We start from the raw sequence: 27,001 nt of genomic DNA, 5'->3' as shown, positions 1-27,001 counted from the left end.
CACTCCTGTCCCTCTCTCCACAGAGCACAGTAGAGTGCAGGGGTACTCATCACGATTGATTCTGACATGGGGTTTTAATACAGGAACTGTGCAGAGAGAACAGAGTGAGATAGTGAATACAGCTTTGAAAAACCTTATTAATGTGGTATAATTATGCATATTCATTTGATTGATTCAGCTCTGTGGAAAGAGAGTAGGGTCAGAAAATTCAAATTGAGCAATATTACCATTTAATAGTGTGGTAATCAAATTTAAATTTTAACTAAACAGGTTAAATAAACATGCAAAGATTATTTAACTGTTCTGCCCAATGTGACAGGCAGCCTGCAATCCTGTGATTACGGCATCATTCCTCCAGTTAAGGCATGTAATTATGACATCATCACTACTGGTAAGCCACCTAATTATGACATCATTCCTAAAGAAGAATTGTTCGTACCACTTACAGTTTCAGCGCAGTACTTTGAACAGAAAATCCAACATGGCAATAACATGTGACCTGTACAGAAAGCCTTCACGGAAAAGTTACTTATGTTGACAGAAAGAATTATTCATCTTTTAAATCATAAACACGGTATTAATCCTAACCGCAGAGGGTAAGACCATTTTGCTAGGTAACTCACCATTGTCGTCTAGGCACAGCGATCAGAAGTATTTCCGAGAACATATGAAAGAGATGATAATATATTAAAAACAGTTATGAATACAAATTAAAGACAGCATATAATCACATTACAGTAGAGAAATCTCATGTCTGTTTCATTTTAAAAAGTGAAACTAGTGAAACAAATATACATACATTTAGCCTTATAATTACACAGAGTATCCTTTTCAGATAGCTGTAATATACATTTACTTCAGAATGTTGTTCCTGTGTTAAACTCTCCTTCCTGATAACAGAGTTAAAGATCTGCCCTCTGATCAGTGGTCTTGGTGACAATAATGTGCTGCTGTTGCTGCTGTACTCAGTACATCAAAGTCACATGACCTTAGACCCCTGTTCCCTGTTACAGGTGTGTATCATAGTTATGTTCAGGTATAATGGGCTATAATGGTACAGCAGAGAGGATTATAGTGATCAGATAAGATCCATAATCAAACCTGCTGCTGCTACTGCTACAACTGATACTACTACTACTAACAACAACAATAAAGTTATTATGTTTCAAACATACACAGACACAAACGCAAACACACATCCTCACACACCACAGCATTAGTAATACTGTAGACACAGACACAGTGGTACTTACTGTACACATTCAGCTGGAAGACAGTTATTATGTTCTGGTCTGTATTCTGTACTTTATACTCTCCAATGTCCTCCATCTTCAGCCCAGAGAGGGAGAAGAATCCAGTGCTGCTGTCCCACTGCAGTCTGTCTCTGTACTTCTCATTACGGGGCGCCGTAAATTTACCACTAGTCAAGTCTCCAATGGTGGCACCGCTGTGCATCAAACTCCCGCCCTTTTTCACTGCAGCTGGGAACTTCACACTCTCTCCCAGAATGCCGTTCAGCTCCACCGACTGGCCAAACACACTCACTGCTGAAGCCACAGAGACAAGCCTCCATCAGCGATGAGCACAAGGTAATGCATGCAGTAATGCATCCTATGTTCAGTTTGGGTCAAATTGACCCCTTTCAAACTTTTAGTAAACAAGGGATTACACTTTTGAGAGATCTATTTCATTACTTGTGACTAAACCAAAAAATTTGGTTCTTGGTTTGGAATTCACTTTAAGATCATACATATTGAGTACTTTAGTATGAACTTCATTTCTGTATTAAATGTATCACGTTAAAACCCAGTACAGACCTGGGTATATCTGAGCCAGGCTAACAGTTTCACAGGTGCTTATAAGTAAACATAACATGGGGACTGAGCACCCCATTAAGAGCCACTGCATGTTCTCCTTCCTCCATATCAGGGACAATGAAATATCAGTGGTGATGTCATAGTGGGAGGAAAGGGAGGGCTCTACCAACCAGAGTACATTGAAACAACCAATAGAACAAGTACTTCATCCAGCCCCTCCCTCCTGTATCCTCAGCATCATAATGCTTCCTGCTTATCTTTCATTCCTGCGCACTCATCATCCCCCCAGTACTCCCCTCCCTCCCCCCAGTGGCCCTCCCCCCCCCCCCCCCCCCCCACCCATCCATACGCAGACTGGCAGAGGTGACCTGCTGGACTCTCACCTGCATCAGTGAGTGAACCTGTCAGCACTCAGCCGAAGGGAAGAGGAAGAAATAACCAAACCACTGTAACCTGACTCTCTACATTCCTCTGCAGAGTTAATGGGAAACCCAGGCTCAGAAAGTAAAAGTCCTCCCCAGCAATTTGTCCCAATCATCTGTATGTGCGAATTAGCACAGTGTGCAAAACGGTGATGTGAATAGTGAGATAGATTTAGGAATTGTTATTCAAGAGTTCCTCTGGATAAGTTTAGCTTCTGCTAACTGCTTAAATATAAAAGTTAAACATCATTTTGTGTTAATTTATTTTACTGTACTGGTTTAAGGTCCATATTGGATGATGTTTTTAGGTTGGTTTTTAGGTCTGCTAAATAACCCTTTTTCCCTTGGGACCCAGGGCTCTGGTCATAATACAGGGAAGAGGCTCTCTACCTCCTCCTCCCCCTCTCCCTTCTTCCTCTCTCACATGCAGCTCTTCTTTCAACATTCAGTTTCTACATCCTGTTTGCAGCTTTGATTCTTCTTCACAAAATATGCTTACATGAAAAAAAAAACACTGTGAGATGGATGTGTGTAAATAAGCTGCATGTAAAAGGTTGGGTGTGTATAGTTACTTATGGAAGGTTGGATGTAGATAGTTGTTGTGAAAGGCTTCTGTGGATAAATGTGGTGTGGAGCTGAGATTGAATATGCTGGAATTTTGCTCCAGGGTCAGCACAGATTTCACAGAGGAGGGTTGAGCTTTATAGTGAAGTGGAAAACACAGAGGAAAGGGTAGAGTCAATGCATTCACACTCCACCACCCACACACGATCAGCAGCAGATGCATATTTTAACTGTTAATCTGATCACAGCTGAAGAGCAAAACCCAGCAGCACTGTGCTTCCTGCTGCAGCCGCTCCTGCTGGTTTTAGAGTGTGAAGGTAGCTGGAGCAGTTGTGTTTGTAATGGGTCATATGCCCGATCTCCTGCTCTTAAATATCATATCAAATGTGATTTGTAGTGTAGAGCTGAGGTGTATCTTACAGATGTAATGTCCTGAATTATGCACCGTTATTAATGACCTGGTGAAGTCAACTTCCCAGTTCCACAGAAGTGGAAAGTAGAATTTTATCTAATCTAAATGTGGAGGAAGTTTAATCTGAGTTTTCCTTAATTAACCCTGAACTGTGAGTGTAACAGAATGGGAGCTTCGCTGTCTTCAGGAGTGTTGTTCTGTTCTTCCCACAGACCCACAGGACCAGAGTGGATTCAGTAAAAAAACAGGTTTTGCCAGTGTGAAAACCTGTTATGTGTAAGATTAGGCAGTTTGGCTCATCTCCTTATAGTGGGCTGTGTGTTTGTGTGTGTGTGTGTGCGGGCGTGTGTGTGTGTGTGCGGGCGTGTGTGTGTGTGTGCGGGCGTGTGTGCGGGCGTGTGTGTGTGTGTGCGGGCGTGTGTGTGTGTGCGCGTGTGCCTGTGTATGTGTCTGTGTGTACGGGCGTGTGTGTGTGTGCGGGTGTGGGTGCGGGTGTCTGTGTGTGTGTGTGTGTGTATGCGACTTTGCGTAACGCTGCAGAGTTCAGCCAGGTGAACAGGGCTGTTATCTCTTCTGATAGAGTAAATGTTTCATAACTGAGTTCTGATGGGGCTGCAGAGACAACAGTGCAATTTACCTGTCATATAAGCAGCTGTGTGCGTTTAATTACTGATAGATTCACTTAAAATAAAACAAAACTGCGTAACCACCTGAATAACAGCTAAGTATGCCAATCCCTTTGAACATTTTAAGATGTGCAGGTGTTTCACGTTCCAGAGCCAGACCAAATATTATCTGTTAAGAGTTTAATTAACACTGTTAGAGTTGAATTGACACTGAACATTTTACTGTGTATCACAGACCAACAGTAACCCGATAACATCATTAAATTTGTTTGGTATTATGCAGTATACCCATTACATTTTATCATTGCCTTGATGTGAAATATTTTATTAGGCTTGATAAGAGGGCTTCAAAAATATAAATATGAACCTTACAGAGGTGACCAAGCCTTTGCGGTAGCTGCCCCAAATCTCTGGAACAGCCTACCTTTTCATATTGAACTGCTCAAACCCTAGAATCTTTTAAGTCGCTGCTGAAGACCCACCTCTTCTCGTTGGCATTCAATTCGAGTTGAGCTTGTCGCCTTGTTTTTATCTTCTATATAATTCTATATAATTCTTTTATTACCATGTTTATTGTTTCCTTTTATTCTTATTTTTATTACTTTTATGTTCATTTTTGGTATTTTAAGTCTGTTCAAGCACTTTGGTCAACTGTGGTTGTTGTAAATGTGCTATATAAATAAACTTTGACTTGACTTAGAGCGCACTAAAGGCTAGAATTAACATTCTGGCTCAAAGTCTTAAACAGGAAAAACGGGGGCGGTCTTTTGGCAGTCTTTCCATCATCGGAAGAAGCTTTGGCAGCAGTCCGATGCTTCAGCATAATATTCTATTCAATCTGCAACTGACGTGCTGGAGCCGCGCGCTTTCCCAGACTCCGGGATGAGAGCTGCGCCATCAAGGTTCTATCGCGACAGATTCGTATGCGATACAGAAATAGCCAGCATCGTGTATATTTAATGTTCTATAGAGAACGGTTTTAGTTCTATTTTCACAACTATTTGACTTGTGAATTGCGCGATGTCATATATTTAAATCTGTGTAAACTGTAAAACGTGACGTGTTTTTTATTGTGCCGCTCCGTTATGAAATGTTCGCATAAAATCGTGTTGTTTTGGTAGGCCTAAATAAAAAACATTTGAATAATAAATAACAATGTGTACAACTTATACAAATTCTTAGAAACCAGAAAATGATTCACAATTCCCAAATATTTAATCTCAAATATTGGTTAAATTAAAAATTTCCGGGTTTGCTTAACAAAAAAGTAGCACCGCCGAAAAACTATTCATAACCTGTCTCTCCGCTTCAGCGGAGCCCTATCCACATTTTTAAAGCGCACTGGGGGTTAATGCAGCGGGTTCGCTGGGTACAACGGACACACTGTAAGATTAGGTCGGCAGATGCAGCGCACAGCAGCCTCTGACCGTTGCGGCTGCTAACTAACGACGTGTCGACCGTAGTTTCATACAGTTTTGCAACAGAACTGGTGGTTAACGGCAGATCCTAAATTTATCCAACGGACAGCGGAAAGCAGAACCAGAACCTACGTTTATTTCAGTCTGTCATATGCGCAGAATTTTCGTTAGCAACAAAATCACCTCACCCGGTAATCTGCGTCACATATCTACTTTCGTTTTGCTTGCTGCGGCAGCTTTAGTGGTTTAGAAGCTAGCTAGAGAGTACCTTTATTGAAACAGTAATAGGCCGTCTGACGCGCTCGTTCAGCACAGTGCGGAGGCAGCTGTCTTATTACCTGTGGTAAAAAGCAGGCATGTTGAGAAGATGCTCCTCATGTTTTCTCCCCGCTGCGGTCTGATGCTGCAGAGTGGTTCACGTCACCCCCCTCTATCCGCGCGCAGCAACCGTTGTAATGCCACGCCTTTTACCCGTCGCTACCCGAGCCGCACTTCAGAGTCTCACGCTTCCGGGCGAGAATGACTCACATCGCATCCTTTACGGATTTTATCCGCGAGCGTTTTTATGACCCTCTCGTATCACTTACGAAAAATCACGTGAAAACCACAGGTGAACGCCCACCATTTGAAGAGGACATATGTGAACTATAAAACTAATCCCATAGTTCCCCCTTATAAGATGCAAGCGGAAAAACGTACTGTAACCTATGCTTTGTGACCTTTGTTCCATTCGTTGTATTTACTTGCGAAAATTGTAGTTCACATTTGGAAAAGTCAGTTACCCATGAAAATATGGGATACCTAGGAACATAGGCCAAACCTTAGACTTACCAAAATCAAACGTTTGGAACATGATTGAGAAGAAAGAGAGCACTGGTGAGCCTGGTAAGGAACCTGTATAGTTGATGACCAAATAATGCTCACCATAATGAAGAAGAAAAAAAACACCAAACACCTTTCCAACAGATCAGAAACACTCTTCGGGAGGCAGGTGTGCAGACCACTAGTTATCTGCAAAAACAGGATGGCCAGGTTACAGTTCGTTAGGAAGTTCCTAAAAGAGCCCGTAGAGTTTTGGAGATTCACTTGTATCAGAATAATGGCAAGAGCAAAGTGTGGAGGTCAAAAGGAACTGCCCAAGATCCAAACACCCCCCTCACCTGTGAAACATGGTGGTGGGTGTTATGGTTTGGGCATGTTTGGCTGCCACAGGTACTGGCACACTTGTTTTCATTGATGATGTAACTGCTGATAGCAACACTAGAATGAACTCTGAGGAGCACGAAAGCAGCTTATCTGCTCAAGTTTAAGCAAATGCCTCCAAACTCATTGGACGGGAAATGGGGGGACTATGTGGATCACAGAGTATGTCCTAGTCCCAAACATTATGAAGCTTTTATATATGCACACACACACACACACACACACACATATATATATATATATATATTCTTAAAAAAGAATTCTATCACTCATAATTCATCATTACCTTTGTTTATTATGTTCAAGTACATCTCAACAACTATTAACAGGAACAAAATTCAGACTTACTTTAGTTCATTAATCTGAGTGTCTCTGTGTTTGTGTGTGCGGGGGAGTTCCTCTCTAAACATGCGAACCCCCTCCCGCTCGTTTTAAAGCAGAGCCCTCTGTAATTCATCCTGCTGCTCTTTCGCCTGGTAACAACGGCGGGGACGCATCAGTTTGAGTTCCAAAATGGCGTCAGAGAGGCGGAATAGCAGCTTGAATACAAACGGAGCCATTTTGGATTGCAAAAATGTTCATTCAGTCAAAAGAGAACCACAAAGATGCAAGTACTTGTTTGATCAAATTTAGCCACTCCAGGCATTCTGTGGCCTAATATTTCCATACCTACATTATACACCCCCCCCCCTACCTACATTATACACCCCCCCCCCTACCTACATTATACACCCCCCCCTTAACTACATTATACACCCTGCCCCCCCATCCTACATTATACACCCCCCCCCCCTTTCAGGGAACCATAATGTCATGGTATGGCTTGGGCATGTATGGCTGCTTCTGAAACAGGCTCACTTGTATTTATTAACAATATAACAGAGGATGGCAGCAGTGGGATGAATTCCTGATATTGGACTCATTTCCATTTGCTTAGTTTATCCATCCTTCCTTCCTTTCCTGGTGTCCTTTCCTACTATGGAAGGCCGAGGGTGTCAAAAACACATGAGATCATGCGGGTATATTGTACTCGCTTATTTTTACCTCTTTAGACAGCGAATTACAGTTTGTTGTTAATAATTGTTATTCCATTATGATTAATAATGAATTTTCCCAGATATCAATTTCACACATTTTTGCCGGTTTGACCTTCCTTACTCGGAAAGGAAGCAAAGGACAAATAATTGGAATGATCCGTGTCTGGCAGTGTACGAATTCCTCGTCAACCGGCAGTTCATTCTGCAGTAAGGCAATGACCCCAAACGCACTGTGACCCACGGGCCGAAGGTAGGCTCCAGACACAGAGCGGATACGGGGTACTTTTTACTGAACACGAGAGCAAAACAACAAACAGGTAAACGCAAGAAAACTTGAAAGACAAAAAACCACAGGAGCACATGAGTGGCAGTCAAATATCTAAAAGAATACTAAAACTAAACAAAAACGCAACTCCAACAGACCAGGTAAACTAAATGAACTAATCAGACACAGGTGGAAACAATGAAACTAACAATAGAATAGTGATGAAACAAATAGGGCAAAACACAGAAACAAGGGAAATGAAACATTGCATAGTAACAGGTCAAAACATATTTGTTCACACACGCTTAAGTGTCCATCACCATGGCAATTGTGACAACTCGGGTGCTGGGACCCAGGCGCAGAGTGGGAAAAAAAACACGGAACTCAAAAAGGGGAAAATTAACAAAGACTTTACTAACGGGTAAACAAACAGGGAACAAACAAGGCCACAATGGGCAAAACCACAAACTCAAAAAATAACTAAACAAAGCAGAAAACAAGAGGGACTCACAAATACAGGCAGGGCAGAACACGGTCAGGGCAGAACGCAGGCAGGCAGAGCACAAGGGTAATTCAAACAAACAGGTAGGTCAAACAAATACAAGTCAGAAACAAAACACAAACAGGTAAAAAACACAGGCAGATACAAAGGGTCTGAAACATCAGAAACAAACACAGGAACAAGAAAATGAAAAAATCCAAAAACACCAGAACACCAGGGGATAGGCACGAACACATGGATTACGAACAAACAATCAGAACGAACCACAAACAGGTAAAAAACGCAGGCAGGTACAATGGGTTTGCAAACAGAGAGTGGAAACAAACACAAGGAACCAGCACCCGAGTCAAGGGAACAGAGAACTTAAATAGACAGGGGTAACAAGACACAGGTGAACTCAAAAAACAATCAAACCAGAAGGAGGGGATAAGACACAGGTGGGAACAATGATGGGATAACGAGACAATTGAAACAATCATACAATTAACAGGAGGGGAGCAGGACACAAAACAGAAGTGCCGCCATCTGGCGGCCCAACAAGGGAAACACAGACAGGAACACAGGACCATGACAGGCAATGGTTCAAAACAAGCTTTTCACTTGTCAAATAAATTGTCCTTTTGTCCTCGTTGGGTCAACAGCACCAAAGCTCACACTCCGCGGAATAATCAGTAATCAAGTCTCCATCTTTATGAGGAAACGCTTAATGGACTCCTGGGAGTGAGCTAGTGTGTAATTTATTAGAATGGAACCAGAATTCTTTGTATTCAACAAACAGGCTTGAACAAGCTTAGAATAAATATTGAAGTGTTACTGGAAAAGCCTGAGGCAGATTCACATGTATTATCTGTGTAAACAAGATACTACCACAAGCAAGGGATTCTGTGGAACCAAATCAGCCTGATATACTCTGCCAAGTGTGTATAATGTTGGTAATGTTATGATCAGCCCTAGTGTTTGGATTATCAAAATAGTACAGCAAAGTAGGTTCCAGAACAAAGAGTATGCTCTACAACGAACCGATGACATAATAATAATAATAATAATAATAATAATAATAATAATAATAATAATAATAATAACAATGACAACAACAACAATGACAACAATACATGTTACTCCAAAAGCATGTTGCTATTGATTCTAGGTAAAACCTAGTAATGTTTCATTTAAATATATATTTTGATCACATTCAAAAATCTATATTGTTAGTTGAAGTAAACTTCAAGTCATTGAGCCTCATAATCGAAGGGGGGATACGTCTGCAACATATCTTGATCAGTTCAACTATAGTTGGGCGTTTTATAAGCCTTTTCGAAAAAAGTGCATCTATAAGGCAAGGGTGCCCCCACGTGGCAGAAATCGAATCGGCAAATGCAATTCTGATGCGCCAATTAAATAACCTATCCTTTTTCAGTTAAATATCCTCCCACATTAACCCTGCGGTGAAAACAATGCCACCTTTTTTTTCCTCTTGAACTAACAGCTTTCGGTTGGCTTCAAAGGTGCAAGATAAGTGTTTAGGGAAAATGTTTTCTTCGACATACAATTAGGCCTAAATTCTAAATTATGCTATGCAGCATCAGCTAATTTATCTAGCATGTCTAAATGTAGCCTACAGGATATTTAAACCTGCTGAGAACCAGGTTCAGCATGCAGTGTTTAAATTTACCTGTTAAAATGAGTAGCTGTGACATAATTTTCACATGTCTTATCTATCAACCCACTGTCCTGCGGTTCGTATATCAGTTGTTAGTTGTTAAAGTTAGTGATGTAATACTTTTTCTGGCAAGGGATTTTATGTCACTACATTGAAAGTAGAAGAAGTAGAAAGGGTTTGTATTATGTGCACTGAATATTTATTTTTATTCCCCTTACCAGCAGCTTTACCACCCTGTTACTTTCCCCAGCCTGATGGCTGAGCGCCAAGCAGGGCTGCAGGTTACTTCTGAAGCTAAGCAGGCTGGGTTTGGTTACTACTGAAGCTAAGTAGGGCTGGGTTTGGTTACTACTGAAGCTAAGTAGGGCTGGGTTTGGTTACTACTGAAGCTAAGCAGATTGGGTTTGGTTAGTACTGAAGCTAAGCAGATTGGGTTTGGTTAGTACTGAAGCTAAGCAGACTGGGCTTGGTTACTACTGAAGCTGAGTAGGCTGGGATTGGTTACTTCTGAAGCTAAGCAGGCTGAGCTTGGTTACTACTGAAGCTAAGCAGGCTGGGATTGGTTACTTCTGAAGCTAAGCAGACTGGGCTTGGTTACTACTGAAGCTAAGCAGGGCTGGGCTTGGTTAGTACTGAAGCTAAGCAGACTGGGCTTGGTTACTACTGAAGCTAAGCAGACTGGGATTGGTCAGTACTGAAGCTAAGCAGGACTGGGATCGGTCAGTACTGAAGCTAAGCAGACTGGGATTGGTCAGTACTGAAGCTAAGCAGGACTGGGATCGGTCAGTACTGAAGCTAAGCAGACTGGGATTGGTCAGTATTGAAGCTAAGCAGACTGGGATTGGTCAGTACTGAAGCTAAGCAGGACTGGGCTTGGTTAATACTGAAGCTGAGCAGCACTAAGCAACATGTGCACAGTATTATTCATTAGCCTGGCATTGTTAGCACAGAAGTCGTAGTGCAGCTCTGAGTGAAATAGCCACACAGCAGCCCTGTGTCTGGCACATGCCCAGCCTGGAGGAGGAACTGAGTTCCAAACAGACAGAGTCGGGGGGAAACAGATGGACCCAACAGTGCCCACTTCCCCTTTATCCCTGGCAATATTGCAAATGTGCAATACCAGCAAAAGCACTAGAATCAGCAGACTAACCCCTCTGGTGAGTACTTATTGCAAAATCAGACTCAACACTTTGCCTTTTGCTTGAAACATGTGAAGGATGTGGAAAAACCTATTTTCAAAACCCCACTGCTGCTTTTGTGTTTTCTAACAGTTCTGTTGGATCTGTTGGATCCATTTACCATTTTACCATTTACCATTTTGAATATTTATATAAGACCTCTTAGTAAGTTCTGGATTTTGCAGATCTGTAGAAAAAAAGAAAAATAAGATGGAGGCAAAACTGACAGAGTAATAAAGCTGTAAAGCAGACACTTGTGACGCGCTCAAAGTTAATTATGTACACTAAATATTAGAATCTCTATGAGCTGCCATCAGTGTTGGAAACCGGGGCGATTATTTCCAGAAACTCATCCACTGAAGGAATGCATTTATTGCAGGAATGTTTACAGCCCTGTGAAAATCATTTATGGACATATGCAGTGGTCACAATACAGAAACGATGCATACAGCAAACATCATCTTTATTTTTAATATGAAAGGTTTGGATTCTCAGGAGTGTGGGGTGCCTGACCAAGGCGGGAGTGAGATTTTACACGTCTACCCTGTGGCTTCAGTAAAACACTGAAAACGAGCTTCCCGTTCAGTCTCCCTACCATGCAGTCAGGGGTTTTTGCTTTCCTGGCACAGGAAAATAAAAGGGAAATAAAACATAATTAGAAGTAGGGGATGAAAAAGCAGTCATTTTAGAACTGAAGGTTGATCATATGCAAAAGCAGCCATGCAAGCTGTCCCTTTATAATAGGCCTAACAGAGGCAATGAGACTAATCACCCTCAGGTGTGTCAGGTGTGTTTGTTTAATGAGCTTATTCCTTTGTGTTGGGTGTGCTTGTTTAATAAGGTTATTCCTTATCACGCTCAGGTGTGTTGGGTGTGTTTGTATAATGAGCTTATTCCTTAGTGTTGGGTGTGCGTGTTTAATAAGGTTATTCCTTATCACGCTCAGGTGTGTCAGGTGTGTTTGCTATGTGAAGCTGCTGTCCATGGTCCTGAATGCTATGGAATCTAAAGGATAAGCTGACAGGGATCAAACTGCAGGCTTCTCAGCTCCTCCTACCTACCCCCCCATATCATATTTTATCACATTATCAAAACTGCCATAGAAAAAAAAACATTTTTTTGTGTTTTTTTAATGCATATGCAGCATTGAACTGAATTTGACTGCGCTGGGAATCATCTCGAGTTAAGTGGAGAAATAGAGCTGTGCAAATGCATCAGTACGGAAGCCCGGCGTTTAGAGCCGGGCTCTGCAACCCTAGTGCTGGAGAGCGTGAAGCTCTGCTGGTTTTTGTTTTCATCTTAAAAATTGTATCACATTCAGATGCAAGCAACCAGGTTGAAGTGAGTTGACTGCACAATAAACTGCTCTTATTGATTAAAAGGGGCAATGAAAACCACGATCAGGCTTGCAAACTCCTCTTCGAGAGTGTTGGAATGTATATTTAACTTTAGAAAATGTCAAGCATAAACACTAACTCTTATTTTCACTCTTATTTATTTCTTGTATCAGCTATTCTTATATTCATTTGTTGACAATAAAGACCAAAAAGTTTATCACTGGGCTCTAAAACTGTTATAACTTACCAATATTGCTCTATGAACAACTGTTTTTCCCCTGCCAGGCTTGTAAGATTTTGTCAAATTTATGGTGTGACAGCACTAAATCTATTTGAGAAATGCAGATTATTATTTTTTAATTAAAATGTAATTATTTTTAATAATCTTATTAAAATCTCTCATTGATTGATTTTAATTAGAGTAAACTGGTGTGTTTGCACAGCTGCACTTTACCCATAACCTCCCACTGAATCCGCTAAGACCTGCCATGACGCAGTCAGTAACATTTGTGGTTTCATACACTCTACACATATGATGGCTATGATAAGCCCTTTAAAGGGGTTCATCTCCTTATCACAGTGAATGTGTTGCAGGTCAGAGCATCCTGTCCGTGGAGAAATCTAGATGATGAAAACTTTCCGTCCATCGTGCGTTGGGTTTGTGTGTCACTCGGCCTTAAGATGAGGTCGTGTTCTTCGGGCTGCTTGCGGTTAGCGGCTCGATACACGCTTGCTGCTAAAGCAAGTGGAACGACATACTTACTGAGAAGGCCTGAGACAGGAAACGAGCATCTGGGTCACGATCACAATGAGGACAAAGCAGCTGTGGCTTCACGCCTTCAGCATCGCACAGATCAGACTTTATAAACCCACGTTCTGAAAGGAATTTAAAATGGAACCAGAACTGGCTGTGTTAAAAGAAGCATGGTTCTCAGTTTCAATAAAGGAAATAATGACTTTTTAAAAAAAAATAACAGCAGTAGCAGAGCGTTAGTATGAGGGACGATGACACCAGCCCTGGGTTCAGCCGAGCGAACCTGGCCCCTGATATGGGAACTGGACGGCTTTAAGTACTCTTTATGGCGGGAAATTTACATTTAAAAACATGTGATTGATTTAAAGGAGGCCAGTGTCTGGCTTCCCTTTGAGATTCCCTCAGTCTGTCTGACAGTTAGTAGGGGGTGTAGTGGTCCAGTTAGTAGGGGGTCTAGTGGTCCAGTTAGTAGGGGGTCTAGTGGTCCAGTTAGTAGGGGGTGTAGTGGTCCAGTTAGTAGGGGGTGTAGTGGTCCAGTTAGTAGGGGGTCTAGTGGTCCAGTTAGTAGGGGGTGTAGTGGTCCATTTAGTAGGGGGTGTAGTGGTCCAGTTAGTAGGGGGTGTAGTGGTCCAGTTAGTAGGGGGTCTAGTGGTCCAGTTAGTAGGGGGTCTAGTGGTCCAGTTAGTAGGGGGTGTAGTGGTCCAGTTAGTAGGGGGTCTAGTGGTCCAGTTAGTAGGGGGTCTAGTGGTCCAGTTAGTAGGGGGTGTAGTGGTCCAGTTAGTAGGGAGTGTAGTGGTCCAGTTAGTAGGGGGTGTAGTGGTCCAGTTAGTAGGGGGTGTAGTGGTCCAGTTAGTAGGGGGTGTAGTGGTCCAGTTAGTAGGGGGTGTGGTGGTCCAGTTAGTAGGGGGTCTAGTGGTCCAGTTAGTAGGGGGTGTAGTGGTCCAGTTATAAGGGGGTGTAGTGGTCCAGTTAGTAGGGGGTGTAGTGGTCCAGTTAGTAGGGGGTCTAGTGGTCCAGTTAGTAGGGGGTGTAGTGGTCCAGTTAGAAGGGGGTGTAGTGGTCTAGTTAGTAGGGGGTCTAGTGGTCCAGTTAGTAGGGGGTCTAGTGGTCCAGTTAGTAGGGGGTGTAGTGGTCCAGTTAGTAGGGGGTGTAGTTGTCCAGTTAGTAGGGGGTCTAGTGGTCCAGTTAGTAGGGGGTCTAGTGGTCCAGTTAGTAGGGGGTCTAGTGGTCCAATTCGTAGGGGGTCTAGTGGTCCAGTTAGTAGGGGGTCTAGTGGTCCAGTTAGTAGGGGGTCTAGTGGTCCAGTTAGTAGGGGGTCTAGTGGTCCAGTTAGTAGGGGGTCTAGTGGTCCAGTTAGTAGGGGGTGTAGTGGTCCAGTTAGTAGGGGGTCTAGTGGTCCAGTTAGTAGGGGGTGTAGTGGTCCAGTTAGTAGGGGGTCTAGTGGTCCAGTTAGTAGGGGGTGTAGTGGTCCAGTTAGTAGGGGTGTAGTGGTCTAGTTAGTAGGGGGTCTAGTGGTCCAGTTAGTAGGGGGTCTAGTGGTCCAGTTAGTAGGGGGTGTAGTGGTCCAGTTAGTAGGGGGTCTAGTGGTCCAGTTAGTAGGGGGTGTAGTGGTCCAGTTAGTAGGGGGTCTAGTGGTCCAGTTAGTAGGGGGTCTAGTGGTCCAGTTAGTAGGGGGTCTAGTGGTCCAGTTAGTAGGGGATCTAGTGGTCCAGTTAGTAGGGGGTCTAGTGGTCCAGTTAATAGGGGGTCTTGTGGTCCAGTCTCCAGAGGGCTGGCAAGGAACTCTGCTGTTAAGGAAGTCTCCTTAGTTGGTGGCACAAAGGCAGCATGAACCTAAAAGTCAGCAAGTTGACTACCAATAGAGATCTCATGAGTCCGAATTATTCTTTACCAAAAATGGGGAGGGAAAAAACAGAAATGCAGCATTCACTCAGAGCCATAGAGCCAGGGTTTTATAAAAACCATTTAGGGGACGTTATAGTGCAGAGACAAGATAGGACAGTATTCACTGACGCCTCTATTGCTGCTGCAGCTGGTGAACCACACTGGGAAGTGAGCTGCTCCCCAAAGCTCCACAGCAGAGAGGGGCCTGTACCCCATTATCCACACTCTTCTTTCACTCTGCACTTCTCATCTTCTCCTCTAGAGGCCACTGTTCCTACTGCTGGTCCTCTGGTGGCATGAGGGTCCAGCCAGTGGCTTTCGGTTTCCCTGACTCACAGTTGTGTGTGTTTGTGCATGCCCGTGTGTGTGTGTGTGTGTGTGTGTGTGTGTGTGCATGCCCGTGTGTGTGTGTGTGTGTGTGTGTGTGCATGCCCGTGTGTGTGTGTGTGTGCATGCCCGTGTGTGTGTGTGTGTGTGTGTGCATGCCCGTGTGTGTGTGTGCACGAGTGTGTGTGTGTGTGTGTGTTTGTGCATGCCTGTGTGTGTGTGCGCGAGTGTGTGTGTGTGTGTGTTTGTGCATGCCCGTATGTGTGTGTGCACGAGTGTGTGTGTGTGTGTGTGTGTTTGTGCATGCCTGTGTGTGTGTGTGCGCGAGTGTGTGTGTGTGTGTGTTTGTGCATGCCTGTGTGTGTGTGTGCGCGAGTGTGTGTTTGTGTTTGTGCATGCCCGTGTGTGTGTGCGCGCGAGTGTGTGTGTGTGTGCATGCCCGTGTGTGTGTGTGTTTGTGCATGCCCGTGTGTGTGTGTGCGTGAGTGTGCATGTGTGTGTGTGTGTGTGTTTGTGCATGCCCGTGTGTGTGTGTGTGCACGTGAGTGTGCATGTGTGTGTGTGTGCATGCCCGTGCGTGTGTGTGCCTATGCATGTGTGTGCGCGTGCATGTGTGTGCGTGTGCATGTCTGTCCATGCAGGTGCATGCCCGTGTGTGTGTGTGTGCATGCGTGAACGCCTGTGTGTGCGTGTGTGCATGCGCACGCCTGTGTTTGCGTGCGTGTATGTGTGTCTGAGTTTGTGGTGTGATGTGGTAGGGTGGGGTCTAAGAGAGCAGTTTAGATTCAGGAAGTCCAAGCTGCAGTTTCGGCCAGTGAAACCCTTATTTCAGACAACATGAGAGCAGCCGTTATTCTGTTATATACCTGTTTGAGTTCAGGTAGGACCCTGTTATACTGTTATATACCTGTTAGAGTGCAGGTAGTACTCTGTTATACTGTTATATACCTGTTAGAGTGCAGGTAGGACCCTGTTATATTGTTGTATACCTGTTAGAGTGCAGGTAGGACCCTGTTATACTGTTATATACCTGTTAGAGTGGAGGCAGTGTACAGTAGCTTTTTAGTTTAGTAAGGCATTTTTTTCAGTATTGCAATATTTACAGGAAAATGAAGCATGTATAATTAAAACTGAGAGAACTATCAAACTCCAGTCATGTTTTCAAGTGTTTAACAGCATAGCTGCGTCTTATTCTGCTTTTTTTAGGACAGTGGCACGCTCCTAGTCGGCTGTACTTCCTTTATTCTCTGCTCTCTCGTGTTTCCGTTTCTGAGATTTACTGTAAAATCATTCATTGGAATTTAAACGACTGGGGAAAACACTAAAACGGTTTTGTTAAAATTTTTGCTGAGGCTGTTTGTGAGCCGCATGTGTGTGGGCTGCAGTGTCATCTGCATTCAAGCACCACCGGAAGAGGGCCTGGTACTGGGCCTTGTGGGACCAAAACTGTGTAACGGATAAAGGGCAATGGCAAAGATAATTCATTTTTCTTTATGTTATATAAGATTCTGGCCAAAAATGTGAATTTGGGCAGTTTAGAAAAAGGAGCTTTGACATTTTAATTAATCAAAAACGTTTTTAAGGCATCAAAAACTTTTTATTTTGTGGTCTTTTATATTTTGTTTTAAAATACATACAACCCCCCGCAGGAAAGACACTGGGGAACGTGTCCTTACAGTACAAACAGTTTCCCTCTATAAGTGAACTGTAAGCCTGACATACAAGTATCTTACACGTCTCTCCCCCCCCCCCCCCCCCTCTCTCTCTCTCTCTGTCTCTTCTCAGGTTTGTACATATCTTTTACTCAGTCAAAGGAACTGAACTATATTGTGGGAGACAGAGTCCATTTCCAAACTGCAGTGAAAAACACTGGATTTATTTTAAAAAATGACAATCAGATCGCCAAGGTGATTGAAAACAAGGAACATATCACTGATGGCTACAGTAGCAGACTGCAGTGGAACAGAAGCACGGGACTCTTCTCCCTTTCTGAGCTGAAGATGGAGGACTCTGGAGTCTATAAAGTGCAGAACAGTGATGGGCCACAAACTGTGGAGACAAAATACCAGCTGATTGTGTACGGTCAGTATCGGCAGCGTTTCTATCTACTGATAATCTGAGTGGTTTTCACTGTGCATGTCTGTGTGTCTTCCTGCGCATTTCTGTGTGTCTTCCTGTGCATGTGCAAGTGTACGCAGTACAAATGTGTTAATTCAACTGCAGCAGAGTACATATGAGCCCAACAGGGGCCACTGTGTTACTGGTCAGTGTGGAAAGCTCACAGACAGAGTGGAGTTAGGGGTCAGTGTTACTGGTCAGTGTTGAAGGCTCACACACAGAGTGGAGTTAGGGGTCAGTGTTACTGGTCAGTGTTGAAGGCTCACACACAGAGTGGAGTTAGGGGTCAGTGTTACTGGTCAGTGTGGAAGGCTCACACACAGAGTGGAGTTAGGGGTCAGTGTTGAAGGCTCACAGACAGAGTAGAGTTAGGGGTCAGTGTTGAAGGCTCTCACACAGAGTGGAGTTAGGGGTCAGTGTTACTGGTCAGTGTTGAAGGCTCACACACAGAGTGGAGTTAGGGGTCAGTGTTACTGGTCAGTGTTGAAGTCCCTCCCTGCTGTTGTATCTCTGCACAGATCCAGTACCCAGACCCCAGGTGTCCAGCAGCAACAAGGCGAAACCCAACTGCAGTGTGCTGTGCTCTGTGAAGAATGGGAGAAACGTCACCCTGTCCTGGAAAAGAGAGGGGCAGACACTGTCCCACACCAGCAGCCCTAATCTCAGCTCCCCCCTGTCCCTCCCTCTGGAGATAGAAACGAACAGCGCCCCCTACAGCTGTGTGGCAGCAAACCCAGCAAGGAAGGAGACATTCCCAGTCGAACCTGAAAAGTACTGCTATGGTGAGAAACTGTGAACTTTCTGTATTTAACTGTTTATTTGCACTGCGAGAATGTCTGTTATGGTTTGGTTATGATCCAACTCTACAGCCTCTGATTTAGAAAGTAAGGCATATTTTTTTTCTGATTCTGAACATGTATGCGTGTGGGTGTGTGTGTGCATGTATGTGTGTGTGTGTGTGGGTATTAGGGATGTATCCGAATCCGAATACTGTATTCGGGAAAGCACGAATAATGCGGTGGAAGCAGATATTTCTTCTACCCGAAGTTGCTCGTTATTATTCGGATTCGTAAAAGGAAAAAAAAAGTCAGCTCCATGTCGAGTTGTCATAGCCTCTATCTAACGTTAGAGAGAGAGACAGAGAGGGGGGGGCGGTGTTACGCATGGCTGCTAGCTGTATCTGGAGCTCCGACACGCACACCAACCAACTTTGAGACACTGCGCTGCGAAAAGTCCTGTGCGTCACCCATTATGTTTCTTCAAATCGATTCATATCATTGTGGATGGCCCCAAGATAAAAATGCCCATTCTGTTTGCAACATAGGACTATGATTTCACTAACTAGTCGTTTCATTTACTCCACATTATTGAAAAGTGATCGCTATTTTCTGTAGTCGCCCCCACCCAGGCAGGGCACAGCAGGCAGCGGGTTGACAGCTGACCATTCCCGGCTATCACTCAGGGAAACTCTCGCATAGAGGAGGAGGTGACGTCAGGTGCGGGAGCTAGCGAGACAAAAGCCTGGTTTGGCAGCTGGATTTCTTTCAAACCCCCGCAACCTATACATCAAAATGAAGCTTAGAACCTGTAGTTTCAGCTTTATGTGTTAATTTCCCTACATTTAAAAAATCCAGTCGAAATATTTTACTCAACGTTTTACCTTGTATTTTATTCAATATTCATCCGTTTAAGATGTAACATGCTGTATGTATCAGCCATAGGTCTTTGCTATCAAATGAACACGAAATCCAGTCCAGATTTTCATGGTAGGCTAACAGTTGCCACCAAGGGAAAATATGAGGACATCAGATGGTTTGCAGTCTATCCAAACTTAGTTCGGTAGGGGAAAAAAAAAAACACGCAAAAAAGTTAATGTATTAATGTAAATACTGTAAATACTCTAAACTCACGTTTCCCTAGCGAACTGTTAACACATCAAGAAACGCGAACGCAGCATCATTGGAATTTAAGATTATTCCCTTCAACTGAAGGACATTTTTCTATATATCTTTACTGTAAATAGTTTATATTTCCAATGCAAAACAGAATCTTTCCATTTATATATATTTTCAGTTTCTGGTTGTTCAATGTCCCCCTAGTTAAAGGGGGACATTGGGGACATTCAAATTTAAAAAAACCCAATGCCCCAGTGCAGTGACGGGGACACTGTGCTGTAGGAGATGCCGTCTTTTGGATGAGACGTTAAACCAAGGTCCCATGACACTATTTGTAAAGAGTAGGGGATTCCCCGGTGTCCTGGCTAAAATCCCAGATCTGGCTCTCGCAAAAACTTTCCACCTAATCATCCCCTGATTTAACATACTAAAAAATGTTCTCTCCCTCCAGTAGAGCTGCTCAATGGCCAACAATAGAGGATTGTGGTTGTACTGGGCAGCTCCCAGGTGTGAATGTGTATGAGTGGTGCAGTTCAGTGTGTCAGTAATGCTATTCTGTGGGGCAGTGATGCTCTGTGTCAGTGATGCTGTGCCGTGTCAGTGATACTCTGTCAGTGATGCTGTGCCGTGTCAGTGATACTCTGTGCCAGTGATGCTGTGTGTGTGTGTGTGTGTGTGTGTGTGTCAGTAATGCTCTGTGTCAGTGATGGTGTGTGTGTGTGTCAGTGATGCTCTGTGTCAGTGAAGCTGTGCCATGTCAGTGATATTCTGTGTCAGTGATGCTGTGCCGTGTCAGTGATACTCTGTGTCACTTATGCTGTGTGTGAGTGTGTCAGTGATGCTCTGTGTCAGTGATGCTGTGTGTGTGTGTCAGTGATGCTGTGTGTGAGTGTGTGTGTGTCAGTGAAGCTGTGTGTGTGTCAGTGATGCTCTGTGTCAGTGATGCTGTGTGTGAGTGTGTGTGTGTCAGTGAAGCTGCGTGTGCGTGTCAGTGATGCTCTGTGTCAGTAATGCTGTGTGTGTGTGTGTGTCACTGATGCTCTGTGTCAGTGATGCTGTGCCATGTCAGTGATACTCTGTGTCAGTGATGCTGTGTGTGTGTGTGTGTGTGTCAGTGATGCTCTGTCTCAGTGAGGCTGTACCGTGTCAGTGATGCTCTGTGTCAGTGATGCTGTGTGTGTGTGTCAGTGATACTCTGTGTCAGTGATGCTGTGCTGTGGGGTCTCTTACAGAATCTGTGTCGAAGCCTCATATTACATCAGTAGCTATAGGGGGCAGAAGCTGCTCACTGCAGTGCTCTGTGCAGAATGGGAGAGAGGTCACCCTGTCCTGGAGGACAGAGGGACAGACACTGTCCCAAACCAGCAGCCTGAGTCTCAGCACCCTGTCCCTCTCTCTGGAGATAGAGGTGTCCAACTTCACCTACACCTGTGTGGCTACAAACCCAGGCAGTGAGGAGAAAACAGCTTTCCACCCCACACAGGTCTGCAGGCCGAAGGGTAAGGAGCAGCAGTGTGTAGGGAGGAGGGTAAAGAGCAGCAGTCTGTAGGGAGGAGGGTAAGGAGCAGCAGCCTGTAGGGAGGAGGGTAAGGAGCAGCATCCTGTAGGGAGGAGGGTAAGGAGCAGCATCCTGTAGGGAGGAGGGTAAGAAGCAGCAGTCTGTAGGGAGGAGGGTAGGGAGCAGCAGCCTGTAGGGAGGAGGGTAAGGAGCAGCAGCCTGTAGGGAGGAGGGTAAGGAGCAGCAGCCTGTAGGGAGGAGGGTAAGGAGCAGAAGTCTGTAGGGAGGAGGGTAAGGAGCAGCAGTCTGTAGGGAGGAGGGTAAGGAGCAGCAGTCTGTAGGGAGGAGGGTAAGGAGCATAGACCCATAGTGGCACTGTAAGTAGGTGTGACATTCTATGTCTCTCTCTCTTTGTCTGTTTCTCTCTCTCTCTCTCTCTCTCTCTCTGTCTCTGTCTGTCTCTCTCTCTCTCTCTCTCTCTCTCTGTCTCTGTCTGTCTCTCTCTTTCTCTCTCTCTCTCTGTCCCTCTCCCTCTTTCTCTTTCTCTCTCTCTAGGTCATGGTCCCCATGATGCTCTGCTGTATATAATGTTTGTGTTGAGGCTGGTGGAGTTTGTGTTGGTGACCCTGGCTGTCGGTCTTTTAATCCATCAGTACAGAAAAGGAAGAATTCTTACTTTGCCCAGGTAACCGCACCTGTCACTGTTACAGACTTCCTGTCTTATACCAGCAGTAATAATGTTCTTATACCAGCATTATTTATATTCATATACCAGCAGCATTAATGTTCTTATACCAGCATTATTTATATTCATATACCAGCAGCATTAATGTTTTTATACCAGCAGTAATAATGTTCTTATACCAGCAGTATTAATGTTCTTATACCAGCATTATTAATATTCATATACCAACAGTATTAATGTTCTTATACCAGCAGTAATAATGTTCTTATACCAGCATTATTTATATTCATATACCAGCAGTATTAATGTTCTTATACCTGCAGTAATAATGTTCTTATGCCAGCAGCATTAATGTTCTTATACCAGCAGTAATAATATTCTTATACCAGCATTATTTATATTCATATACCAGCAGTATTAATGTTCTTACACCAGCAGTATTAATGTTCTTATACCAGCAGTAATAATGTTCTTATACCAGCATTATTTATATTCATATACCAGCAGTATTAATGTTCTTATATCAGCAGCATTAATGTTCTTATGCCAGCAGCATTAATGTTCTTATACCAGCAGTAATAATATTCTTATACCAGCATTATTTATATTCATATACCAGCAGTATTAATGTTCTTATACCAGCAGCATTAATGTTCTTACACCAGCAGCATTAATGTTCTTATACCAGCAGCATTAATGTTCTTACACCAGCAGTATTAATGTTCTCATACCAGCAGTAATAATGTTCTTATACCAGCATTATTTATATTCATATACCAGCAGTATTAATGTTCTTATATCAGCAGCATTAATGTTCTTATGCCAGCAGCATTAATGTTCTTATACCAGCAGTAATAATATTCTTATACCAGCATTATTTATATTCATATACCAGCAGTATTCATGTTCTTATACCAGCAGTATTGTGTTCCTACTCTGACCATGTTTCCCTCATTGGTTGCAGCACTGAGAGGAGAAGAAGAAGAAGATCTTCTGAGACAGTTACAGAGCTGTAACGCAAATGTGCACATGCACATGGCCAGTGTATCTTTCTCCCTGGTGCTTTCATTGAACAGCAGCTCTCATTCTCTCAAAAATAGCTCAGCTTTTTTTTTCTTTAGATAAAAATGGTCAGCTGCAGGTACATGTCATCCTTAAGGAGGCTGTCCATGTTTAGGAGCGGGGCAGTATATTGGGAGTTAACTCCACCAGTGTGAATCTGAGTTACCAGGAAGTGTTCACATCCTGGTGCAGTTTCACCTGGTGATGGCAGAGCTGTCTGCTCCCTACAGAATTACATTACAGATATTAAACAATAGATTTCTCAATATTTTTTTTCAGTTAATGACAAAATAGCACGTTGAGAATTTTGCGGTAATTTTAGACGTTTCGTTTGAACCTTCAAGCCTGTGTCAGATCTAACCAAACTGACTTTCTTTTATTTAAGGCGAGTGACACAGGCTATAGGCTCATTCATGCACGCTTTTAAGATTTTTTGTTGGTTTGATTATTTTCTGATTTAATATTGAATTGCTGTTTTATTATCTTATTTGTACATAATTTTATTTGTTATTATTTCTCCTTATTCTTATTTCTTGTCTTATTGTTTTATTTTATTGTTTTTGCTAATTTTAAGTCTCATTCCCAAATACATCCTGCAAAATGATGTATGAAAGGTGTAATACAAAATGATGAAGATGACGACGATGATGATGATGATTATTATTATTATTATTATTATTGCTGTTGTATAATGTTCCTGTGCTGTATATTATTATTATTAGTATTATTATAATAAGCCAGTGACAAGAAATAAAGGAGTTTTTACAAATCTGTTTGACTTTACTAAGCCAGACTGCCTCTTTCTACCAGTGTGCGGGTTACCCTAATCTAACTCCAGGGCCTGAGAGTTACGATACTCTTTCTTCACAGTGAGGTGTTTTCAGATCAATTCATGTTTCATCTCCTGCAATGTGCATTATGGTAAATAATTCCTTTAAATAGATGTTACAATTTTGACCAAGTTACAGACTGGCGGGTAAAATTATTGCTGAAAGCATAGACACCTAGTTACTGAAACTGTTTAATTGAAGATTTAAAGTACAATGGAGCACCTTCTCCAGCCCATATATCAACACCATCCAATGAACAGACCCCCATCAACCTCACACAACGAACAGCCCCCGACATAAAACCCACACAAACAACAGTCCACCACCACCCCACCCTCCACACATCCAAACAGAAGGAAAAAATGTAAAAAATGTTTAAATCTACCAGGAAAAGGGGGGAAACCCGGGAGAAAGGAACTGCCCTTTCCCCAGGAAGGGCCGGGCACGGGAGACCAGCCGCAGCCGGATCACACAGCATTCCGGGGAATGTCAGAAATGCCGTCCAGAGGGCGGAGGTCGTCTCACACTCCGTGACAACATTACAGGCAGGGGGAGGAGCCTGCCTGCGTGCAAAATCATGAAAAGCATAAAGGGGGAGGAGCCTGCCTGCGTGCAAAATCATGAAAAGCATAAAGGGGGAGGAGCCTGCCTGCGTGGAAAATTATGAAAAGCATAACTGCCCCGACAGCTTTGCTCTTTCAAGCTGAAATATTCCGTCTGAGGCTGGAGAGATGAGACTCGCTGCAGCTCTGCTGGGCCTCGTCTGGGCTTACGGTAGGAGCTCTAATTCTATTCAAAATTTTATTCACCAAACACATACAAAATAACTAATAGCCATTCTCATGTACAGAATTGCAGAGGAAAAAATGTTGATAAAGGTTAATTACATATTGATATTTTTAAATGTTTCCTCTGTCATCGTAGTCCTGTAACGGGGAAACATACGCAAGGCTTTTACGGTTCCATTTCAGAGCACCGAACAAATATCCTCAGACTTCTACGCTGCCTCAGTGAAAACGTTAGTTCTTAAATCTTCCTCCATGGAAAACTATGAGCTGAACCTATTGTACGTCGCTTTGGATAAAAGCATTAACCAAATAAACGTAATGTAATGTTCAAATTCAAGTTTAATGCTGATTCACTGCCTCCCTGAGTGTTAGTTAGTGATCCTATCACAGATCAGGGCAGGACCTTCCGCAGTTTGCTCTCCGGTGTTCTCAGTATGAAAGCAGAGCTATAGCCGAGCTATTCACTGATTCTCTTATTAGTCGATATGGACTGCGCTACTTTCCTCAGTTTTGTAATAGGACCCCTTTATTGACAGGATCACATTGTACCCCAACCAGAAATTCCTAACTCCTGCCTGCCAAGGTTGTGGGTTTGATTGGGTTGAGGTGGGCCACTGCCCTTGTACCCTTGGCAAGGTACCTAGCTTGAATGGCTTCAGTAAATATCCAGGACGTGTATAAATGGGTGGTATGTAAAAGATGTAAGCTGTGTAAGTCACTCTGGACAAGAGCGCCTGTTACATAAATGCCTACAATATAAAGTGTAAAATTTACCTCCTACCACCCTGCGAGGGCTCAGTTACCTCTACGGTATTTAAATCTTTTCAGTGAACCAATCAACAGTCACAACTAACTCAACTCCCCCCGCCCTCTCCTCCCAGGTGTGTGCAGGTCCTCGGCACAGTCTGAGGTGAAGGAGCTGAAATGCATTGTGGGAGACGCGGTCTCTTTGCCAGCCGCTGTGAAAAAGAATGGACTGTTTTTGAAGAACGGCAGCCAGATTGCCAGAGTGGTGAGATACGTCCCTTACCTCACAGTGACGGGCAGACTGCAGTGGAACAGCAGCACTGGGGTCCTCTCCATCACACAGCTGAAGAAGGAGGACTCCGGGGAGTATGTAGTCCAGAACATGGATAAGCATGAGGTCCTAGTGTCCGTATACCAGCTGAGTGTGTACGGTAAGCATCAACACTGTACTCACTGCTCTTTGTGTAGTATTAATGAGAAACGTTAAGTATTTACTTATATAAAATGAGAGGAAAGGCAGAAAATATCAGCCTTCAGGAGGACAGGGACCCACCACCCACCCCACCCTGTGTGTGCTGTGCCCTTGCCTTAAGAGAGAGTGAGCAGCTCTTAAATAGGTAAAATCTTAAATCTTGTAACAGATATATAGTTTCTGTTGAGTTATATTTGATGTAAATGATGCTTAGGCAACACTATGTCTTTTCTTGGTCACGGCAATAACGCATGTTTGAATTAGAAATTTTGACATTCACTGTTCCTGTATCGACTCAGTATTTGTTGTTTTGGACAGACATGTTCTCTCAGTTTCAGTGTTAATATGAAGTGAGAAATTAGGTGTAGAAGATGTGGTTTTAGATGCATGTGTGAGCTCATGTCACCTGCTGTGTCACCCACAGGGTGGAGTTAGGGGTCAGTGTTGAAGGCTCACACACAGAGTGCAGTTAGGGGTCAGTGTTACTGGTCAGTTTTGAAGGCTCACACAGAGTGGAGTTAGGGGTCAGTGTTGAAGGCTCACACACAGAGTGGAGTTAGGGGTCAGTGTTACTGGTCAATGTTGAAAGCTCACAGACAGAGTGGAGTTAGGGGTCAGTGTTACTGGTCAGTGTTGAAGTCCCTCCCTGCTGTTGTATCTCTGCACAGATCCAGTACCCAGACCACAGGTGTCCAGCAGGAACAAGATGAAACCCAACTGTAGTGTGCTGTGCTCTGTGGAGAATGGGAGAGAGGTCACCCTGTCCTGGAAAAGAGAGGGGCAGACACTGTCCCACACCAGCAGCCCTAATTTCAGCTCCCCCTTGTCCCTCCCTCTGGAGATAGAAATGAACAGCGCCCCCTACAGCTGCGTGGCAACAAATCCTGTCAGTAATAAGACTGTCACAGTCAGACCTGAAGAGCACTGCTTCGGTGAGAAACTGAAGTTTCTGTTTTTAAGATACAGAGAGAGCTCTGAGACGTGTTATTCAGAGTGAGGAGAAAACACAGCAGCACTGGGCAGCGCTGGACGGGAACTCCGGACACACTATTAGGGGCTCTGTGTTTGAAGTAGCACATGACATTCGCTCTTCCTGTATCGACTCGGTATTTGTTGTTTTGGACAGACATGTTCTCTCAGTTTCAGTGTTAATATGAAGTGAGAAATTAAATGTAGAAGATGTGGTTTTAGTTGCATGTGTGAGCTCATGTCACCTGCTGTGTCACCCACAGGGAGGAGTTAGGGGTCAGTGTTGAAGGCTCACACACAGAGTGCAGTTACGGGTCAGTGTTACTGGTCAGTGTTGAAGGCTCACACACAGAGTGGAGTTAGGAGTCAGTGTTGAAGGCTCACACACAGAGTGGAGTTAGGGGTCAGTGTTGAAGGCTCTCACACAGAGTTAAGTTAGGGGTCAGTGTTGAAGGCTCACACACAGAGTGGAGTTAGGGGTCAGTGTTGAAGGCTCACACACACAGTGGAGTTAGGGGTCAGTGTTGAAGG

General features: G+C 43.7%; 2 protein-coding genes across 2 annotated transcripts in view; one reads left to right on the top strand and one right to left on the bottom strand.

The window, feature by feature from the left end:
* Nucleotides 1-5,838, bottom strand: part of LOC118227654 (T-lymphocyte surface antigen Ly-9-like) — a 237,213-nt gene extending 231,375 nt beyond the window's left edge. The window contains exons 1-3 of the mRNA XM_035418389.1: nt 5,598-5,838; nt 1,254-1,547; nt 624-632 (exon numbers count right to left, since the gene is read on the bottom strand). Of these exons, the coding sequence (XP_035274280.1) occupies nt 624-632; nt 1,254-1,547; nt 5,598-5,637 (343 nt within the window). The 5' untranslated portion in view covers nt 5,638-5,838. The remainder of the gene's footprint in view (nt 1-623; nt 633-1,253; nt 1,548-5,597) is intronic.
* LOC118227653 (titin-like) overlaps nt 1-27,001 on the top strand; it is a 128,548-nt gene that overhangs the window by 92,298 nt on the left and 9,249 nt on the right. The window contains exon 3 of the mRNA XM_035418385.1: nt 26,170-26,433. Within this exon, the coding sequence (XP_035274276.1) occupies nt 26,170-26,433 (264 nt within the window). The remainder of the gene's footprint in view (nt 1-26,169; nt 26,434-27,001) is intronic.

This window comes from Anguilla anguilla, chromosome 5 (genome assembly GCF_013347855.1).
Source record: "Anguilla anguilla isolate fAngAng1 chromosome 5, fAngAng1.pri, whole genome shotgun sequence".
In the NCBI taxonomy this organism is placed as follows: Eukaryota; Metazoa; Chordata; class Actinopteri; order Anguilliformes; family Anguillidae; genus Anguilla; species Anguilla anguilla.
The sequence above is the reverse complement of the archived record's forward strand: the minus strand, read 5'-3'. Positions and strand labels throughout refer to the sequence as shown.